General features: G+C 43.5%; 1 protein-coding gene across 1 annotated transcript in view; it reads right to left on the bottom strand.

Annotated features, from left to right (window-relative positions):
• The window catches only part of LRIG1 (leucine-rich repeats and immunoglobulin-like domains 1), a 195,501-nt gene that overhangs the window by 51,828 nt on the left and 135,417 nt on the right, over positions 1–8,256 (bottom strand). The window contains 1 exon segment of the mRNA XM_009996944.1: positions 1,645–1,716. Coding sequence (XP_009995246.1) covers positions 1,645–1,716 — 72 coding nt within the window.

Below are 8,256 nucleotides of genomic sequence, written 5' to 3'. Positions count from 1 at the left end.
TTTCCCTCCTCCTCACTCTTCTCTCCCTTCTCCCTAACCCTGCCTTTCTGACCCAGCAAGCAGCTCTTATCTGCACCATTACTTCGCAGGCTGCCTGACTTCCCTCCTCCAAACCCTGAAATCTTTTTTTAGCAGATGACTGTTCAGTGCAGGGTTAACCTGCCCTCCACACATGCAGCACTTAGCCCAGGAAAGCTCCCTACCTAAGGAAGCAGAAGCCACACACGTTCCCCAGCCCCACGATCCCTCAAGTCACATGCCTGGAGGCACTTCCACAAATAAAAGCTATTGCTAAGCCACAACCATGTTAGGCTAATTATCAAGTCTCATGGGATCAGGGCTGGGATTCTCTTCTTTAAGCACAGAGCAATTTAAGGCTTCCCACAGTTTAAGTTAAGAAAACCTGAATCACTTTTTCTCCTCTCCCTTACTGCTCTCTAGAATGATCAAGATGAACTGATTGCAGGGCACTGTGGTCACTCCTGATGCATATTCCTCACTTCATCATGATCCCTAACAAGTCTCTACTATTAATGTAAGCAGGGGAGCCAGGGACAATCATTCAGGGAAGAGAGAGATGCTACATTAATCCCCACAGTCCAATCTTGCAGACTTTAGTCAGGCAGAACTCCCATGTATGGCACAGTGGTTTGTCTATTTAAGAATCACAGGATCTGGCCCCTCCACGAGCCCGAGAGCCAACACTTAATGAAAACAGACAGAAGACAAGAGAAAATGCACAATATACACACAGCACTGTATTGTTTCTGAAAGGAAATGTTTTTTCAGTTTCCCATGAGGCATCAGTAGCTCTTCAAACAGAGCCCAAACCTCAAGTATGCCAGCAATTCAACATTCAAACACAAGCTCATTACCTCAACCCACCACTTGCAAGTTTAGTCACTTTCATTTTTCAAAACCCAAAATCAGAGCTCCAGGAATCAGTGTGAATAGCTGACAGGCACAGCTTGCCAGGGTAACTGCTGAGCATTTACACAGATCAGGAGCTAGGAAGCCCTGCAGTTCCCCAAACAATGTATCTTTTACCAACAAGGGGGGTTCTGGCATGGCCACTGAGACCTTCACTAGCTCCTTCTCTTCCCCCATCAAAGACGACAGCTCTGCTGTTTTAGCCTCTCCCAGCAGACTTGTGAGTTTGTTCTGGTTCCAAAAGGAGCACAAATGTCAGAGAGGAAACACAGTTAAGTGCTTTGTTATCCACTACACTACACCTTTGTTTCCTGGGAGATTTGGGCTAGGTTGGCATCAGGTATCATGATCCAGACTGTTCTGACTTGCTTCAGGGTTATCCTTTCAGCACAGAGCTTTGTATGTATGCTCAGGTGTGTTAGCTGAACTGCTCCCCTCAAGCATTGCACAAGACTGAAGGAAGCAAACTCCAATGATTTCCAGTAACAGCTATGCTACTTTAATTGGGATGTTGTGTTCTGTTAATTGATTTGTTTTAAAAAACCCAGCACAGGTACAATATGGAGGAAAAAAAAAACAACTTCACACCAAGTCAGATGTGCTCACTCAAGTCAGCTAAAGGAAGGTACTGTCTTAGGAAACTATATACAATTTACTCCTGGCCCATAAGTTGCCCTGGCAAAATACAATTAAAACCTTTGAAAGAATACTTACATTTCCTGCAGGTTCAACAGCTCTGCAAAGGGAGAAGGATCAATCTCTGTCAACTTGTTGTAGCTCAGGTTTCTGTTAAAATAAAAGACAAAGGCATCAGCATCCTGCAGTTACTGTGCTCAGCAAAACAGGCCTCTTAATTATTCCAGATTGCACTGGGAGGGTGGGTTTCTTCTTAACAAGAGGACTTAAAACAGGGCAGAACAGCACTTTTCTGCTGAATATGAGTGAATGAGTTTAGTTTCATGATCAAAACGTTATCTAGCTCTCCCAAGCCCTTTTCCTCTTTTGCATTGGTGTGGTTTTAATTTGTCTTTATATTACGCAATTACGTTTATTATTCTTCTATTGGTTATTCACAACCACAAAACTAATGACAGATGAATAGGATATTTCCTGACAAATTAAAGTCTGAACTGAAACAATCAACAAACTGTCTGCTAAATATTTTATAGCTGCAATCACACAGGGCATTTTTTATAAACCATTTTGTATTACCTGCAAAAAACCATAGGTACATACACTTGCTACATGTAAAACAGGTATATTCTACATTTTCTTGAGATTATTATTGTGTCACAAAATGTTGGCCTTTAAAAAAAAATCATTATGATTAAAGCTTTCAGCTACACACACAGTAGCATGTGCTTTGTACTTCAACAAGTGACTTGCTGAGCACATCTCCCCCCAAAGCTTTTTCAGCACTCCTGGGTGCATCCCATCCAGCCCCATAGATTTGGGCACATCTATGGAATGGAGTGGAGCAGGTCACTGACCATCTCCTCCTGGATTGTGGGGTGTCAATCTGCTACTGGTCCTTGTCCCCTAGCTTGGGGAGCTCAATATAACTGGTCCTGTTACTAAAAACTGAGCCAAAGAAGTAATTAAGCACCTCAGTCTTTTCCTCATCCTTCATCACTATGTTTCCTCCTGCATCTAATCAGGGAAGGAGGGTCTCCCCTGTTTTTTTCTTTGTTGTTAATTTATAAAAACTTTTCTTGTTGTCCTTTACTAAGGAAGCCAAATTAATTTCTAGCTGGGCTTTGGACCTTCAAATCCCCTCCCTGCATAACCTCACAGCATTTCTGTAGTCATCATGAGTGATCTGCCCCTTCCTCCAAAGGCCACAGATCCTCTTTTTCTCCCCAGGCACCAGCCAAAGCTCCTTGGACAGCCAGGCTGGTCCTCTCTGCTGCTGGCTCACCATACAGCACATGGGGATTTGGCTGCTCCTGCATCTTCAGGACTTCCTCCTAGAAGAGCATTCAGCCTTCCTGGACTCCTATACTTCCAGAACAGATTCCCAAGGGATTCTGGCAATCAGGGCTACTCAAGTTAAAGTTTGCCCTTCAGAAGTCAGGGGTGGCAGCTTTGCTGCCACGTTTCTGTGACAACCACTTCATCAGTTTTCCTGCACCATGGCTTCCAGCTTCCCTTGTTTGTTGCCCACACTGCAAGGATTGCTAGGGACAGCAAACAGACAATATAATGCAAATCAAGTACTGACTGAAAACCACAAGCAAGATCTTTGCCATGCTCTGCTGCAATATCCTGCAGCACAACAGCAAAGTTTTCCCTCCTACATTTGCATTATCAGCACACCACACACGACAGGTCAAACCTGCAGCTAGGGACTTAACAGGAGAACACAGACCAATTAAGACCAAGTGACTACTGATGCAGAAATTAACAAATGGCCTAATTAACATGATGCATGCAGTGTTGGCATGTTCCTGTGAATGTGTAATCTGAAGAGGGAGGAGGCAAATTGATGGGTGGTAGCGAGAAAAGCAACCACAAGAAGTGGTAAGGAAAGTGAGGGGAACCTACTTTAATTTTACCCTGCTCCACACCCTCCTCTAGGAAATTATCCTGGTAAAATTGAACCCTCCTGTCTCCTCTGCAGAGAGGTTACACCCTCTTACTGCACCTCTGAACATGACCCAAAAGATTCGTGGCCTGATTTTAGATAAGGCCTCAAACATTCAGCTGCTTATTCAAACCACCAAGCCAGTCTGACTAGAAAACTGGCCAATCTTCCCTGTTTTGTGTATTTTCTTTGTTTTAAAGCTGTGCCCACATACCTCAAGGAGCTCTGAAGCCCAAACAAGTAAACAGTATCTAAATCATCCAGGCACCTACTGAACTTCTACCTATGCTATGAGGCAAAAAGATTAAAAAGGTACCCAAGAGCGAAAGGGACACAAAAAAAGGGGCAAGTGCCAGGAGAACACTGACAGAGATCTGTTTGAACTGCTCCTGCTTAACCCACTGCACTTTGTGGCAATGCAGAGACATCCAGGTCCACAGCAACACTGAGAAAACACCAAGACTCAAAAGACTAAACAGCTTACCAACTTTGCACCATTGTTAGGAAGTGATAAACACCTCTTTTGAGCTAAACAGCAGTTATTGATCACCTGCTCTCCTACAATGCATTTATAGGAAGTCCTCAAGGCATTCCTCTGGATGCAGGAACTATTCAATAGTTCTCATACAAACACCATTCCCCATCATTTCAGAGCAGCCAGCTCTGAAGACAGCTCCTTGTACCTTGCAAGAAATGTTCAATTTTTTGCCAATACCTGCTGTGAAAGAAGGCTCTACAAATCATCAACACATGCTGGCTCTTAAAAGAATCTAGACTTGAAGCTACACAGGACTGAAAAACCTAGCCAAGCATCTAGTTTTAAAATATGCTGTCCTGTAAGCCCCCACTGTCTTTTAAAACACTCAAGAGACCTTTAAATCAATACCAGCCTACAGCAGATATCCATTTCACTATGAACTCAAAGGCATTTATCTAAATAAAAGTCAAACTGCAGTTTAAACTCAGAGAGCATTTGAAAGCCAAGTCCATATTCATAGCACAATTACGAATTAAAGTGCAATTTGCCCACAGATTACATTACTACTACCTTTTTTAAAAAAAAACAACAAACCACCACACAGCAAGATCAGGTTGGAGCTTGTCCCTGCCTGATGTACAGGCAAAAAGAGAAAACAACAGGTAATATGCTACAGGCTCAACATAAGATAAAGCTGACACTGAAATACTAGCAACAAACTCTTAGGGGGAGAGACAACCAGTCACAACCATGCATGAATCCATCTGTTTTCATGTATTTCTATGCCTTCTAATGCTGCAAATATTTGTATTTCTTAATGTATTTAATCTCAAAACATTCCTCCACTATTTTATGAATCAAGCAGTGAGAATCACCAGCACCAAACTGACCATCCCTGCACTTGTACAAGGGACCAGATTCCTGGTTCAGCCAGTGCTCAAGCACTGAGTGATGCTGACCTGAACTTCAAAATTCCACAACTGAAAACACAAAGGTTTTCATAGATTAAATAATGTAATGGCCATAGTTTATCACCATCCAAAGCAACTTTCTGAGTATTGTTGCTGCCATTCATGAAGTTTAAACATAAGTCATAACTCTAGTAGCTGGCTCTTCAGCTAGTGTAGCCATTATTTTGCCTTTTGCAGCAACAGAAAGACTTCCAAGAGCTGCTGCAGAAATACAGCTGAACTCCACTTTCTTGTATGCCGAAGTCTTCAATTCTCCCCATACTATCCACTCCAACTGCCAACTACCCTCACCAAAAGTACTATACACTGTTCAAAAATCAGTGGGAAAGTAAAATATAAAAAAATATAGTCAGTCCAAAACAAGCAGGATACTTGAAATTAAATAGATAGACCAAAATAAACAGTTTGCTCAATTTCTGAGACAAGCTCTATTTTAACTTACATTAATATGCTCAAGGATTTCTAGCCTGAAGCATTAGCAATCAAAGGATGTGTTTCCCAGAATTCAGATCCCCTCACTAGGCAGTGTTTGGCATGCCAGTCACAGCATTCAAATGGGAGAAAGAATTAACGTGCTCCAATAGATAGATCATTGGGACTGGGAGTCAGGACACCTCCTTCTATTCCTGGCTCTCTTAATCTCCTGCTGGGTGACCCGGTCATGTCACATCACCTCTCCAGAGCTTTTGTTTCCCCAGTCACTCTTTGTCTGTCTTGTCTATTTAGACTGTAAATAAAATTGAGGTACTTATTGTCTCAGTTGGCCCAATGCTGATGAAATGAGGCCTCAATCTTGGTTGGGCTCCAGTAATGCAAATAAAGAGGAGAACTCAAAACTTGAGGTCATGGGTGTATATGACACTCCCTCACCACTAAGCACAGGGCCCAGACATACAGCAATGCACAAATCACTGGAGGGGCTGGAACATCCCCTCCCTCAGCTCAGCCTCTCCAGGGCAAGTAGACCAGCAATGTAAACTGTTTGGAGATGCCAAGCTTGAGGGCACAGATGTCCTGTTGCTGGAAAACTGTCACATTTCTGCTCTCACATAGCACAATGCTCCTCCTTGAAGAGCTGCTTGGTCTGATGCCACACAATAGTGTCATGGCTCACTGAACAAATGTTTCTGCCATCAATGCTCTAAAATGTCCTCAAAATCCCAAACCAAAACACTGTCCCTTCCCAAATCATCACTGCCCTAAACCATCTCAGGTGCTGGGCATCTCTTCAAAGTGGCAGCTTATATAGCCTCATTTACAATGTTTTATATCAGGCCCAAGAGCCCATGCCCTTGGGGTGCAGCCAGCCCATCTCCCAGCACCCACATTCTACACAGGGTTAGCCCAGCCCAAGTGTGGGCATACCCATGCAGAAAGCAGACTGCCCAGTGTCCTGCCTGCTTCTCTGCATGGATATGTTTCTGTTGAGCTACTCATGAAATAGTATTTTGATCCCTCCAAGGCAACTGTGGAAAGAAAACATAATTCAGCAACAACCAGCATAAATCCTGGACAAGAGCCTGGGCTGTCAGTTCAGGAAAGTATTCTACAAAGGTCAGAAAATTCTACAGATGGCTGAGAAGACAGAGCAGAGCCACCAACTTAAATGGCCTCTAATATTCAGTTTTTCTCCTCCCTGTTGAACAGAAGTTAAGGTTCATGGGGTTTTTTTAGAACTTTAATTGGGCTTAATGGCATGAGAAGTGCTCTGCACTTTATCCTTCACATACTACTTCAAGTCTTCCTCGTATTGGCCAATACAACAAAGTAGGGGTTTTCCCCTCCTGTCACTAAGATGGCCATGATCAGGAACTGAGAGCCTGTTAACACTGATATGGGAAGGGCCCTGTTTTGTCTATTTATCCATTCCAGGCTCTGAATGAGAAAGCAGTCTTTGCCTTTAGTTAGCATTGGGAAAATGGCACTGTGAATCACTGAACATTACACAGACTGAAAGGAAAGCCTTGTCAAATATAAGCAGGTACACAGTCTGCCTTAAAACCATCTTCCAAATGTAATAATGCTGTCACAGAGACCTGCTTGCCAGTGAGGAGAGATCAGTCAGCTCTCTGAACCATGAAATACCAACCCTGCCTCCTTGGACAAGGTATGGGGTAGACAGGGAGTTTACATAGAAGTTTTGGCTCTGCTTTGGGAACTTGCCCAACACAGGGAACACCTCTTTTGAAAACAGGTGCCTAGCTGACTTGCCAGACAAAGGAATAGATAGATAGACATGTGGCTCCTAGTCTCTGCTTACCATGATGATGGCTGAATTCTGTTCAGCAAGGTGAAGGTTTCCAATCATTACGTCAAAACCATTTATCTGTCATTGTGGAAGATTATGTCAAAAGTGTTTCTGCACCTTTTGATGACAGGCATTAGAGAAGAGGAGGATGGCTCAAAGTTCTGCCACTGCCAACTGTGGCTTTCATTACACACTTTGTCAACCATTGTCATAACACAACTTTTCATTGCTCCAGCACAAAAGGGAGCTGAGGGCCCAGAACAATCGAGCCCTGCAATAGAAATTCCTCCGGCTAATCTGTCGAAAGATAGCTGCCTAGTCTGCAGCCTCCTGAATAGGCACCATCCTCTTCCCACATGTTTGTAGATGGCTTTACAGCACTGGAATGGAGGCCCCATGCACACTTGATTGGGTATGAAAAGCACGGCTGCAGCTGAATTAACTTGGGGATGGGGGCCAGGGGAACAAGAGAGGGAACACAAAGTATACAGCTGGGCAGGGAAGAAAGCACACTCCAATTTCTCTTTTAAACAATCTGGTGAGCTCCCAGAGAGATGGCAGAGTCCTCATAAGCAGTGATATTGAAAGTGTAACACTGAATCACAAAGCCAAAGAGACTGCAAGGATTCAGATAGCTGTGTGGACTTTAAGGACAGAAGGAAGCAGCTTTCATCTATTTTTTATTCTTCTGCACAGGACAAGTAAAAAAATGTACTCCCACAAGTAAAGAGCAGCCAAACAGCTCCTGTAGCTAGTGCCAGCCACCCACAGCTACACTGCATGGCAACAACTTCCCTTACACGGGGTTTTTTCAATTCTCCCTAAAACAAATGACCACTAAATGGAGTTGCATAAGCTACACAGTTATGAGAGTCAGAAGAATCTTTCACATACTAGACACAGCCCTTAATTTTCTTCTGGAGGACTTCTTGCAGATTACTTTGAAGTGGCTGATGCACTATGAAGCCTAAGGGGGGACTTGGGCAAATCACTCACCCAACCCACCACAGGCCATCCCTGGGTTTCCTTTGAATCAGCCTGCTGA

The sequence above is a fragment of the Chaetura pelagica genome, unplaced genomic scaffold (genome assembly GCF_000747805.2).
Source record: "Chaetura pelagica isolate M959 unplaced genomic scaffold, ChaPel_1.0 scaffold24, whole genome shotgun sequence".
Classification (NCBI taxonomy): domain Eukaryota; kingdom Metazoa; phylum Chordata; class Aves; order Apodiformes; family Apodidae; genus Chaetura; species Chaetura pelagica.
The sequence above is the reverse complement of the archived record's forward strand: the minus strand, read 5'-3'. Positions and strand labels throughout refer to the sequence as shown.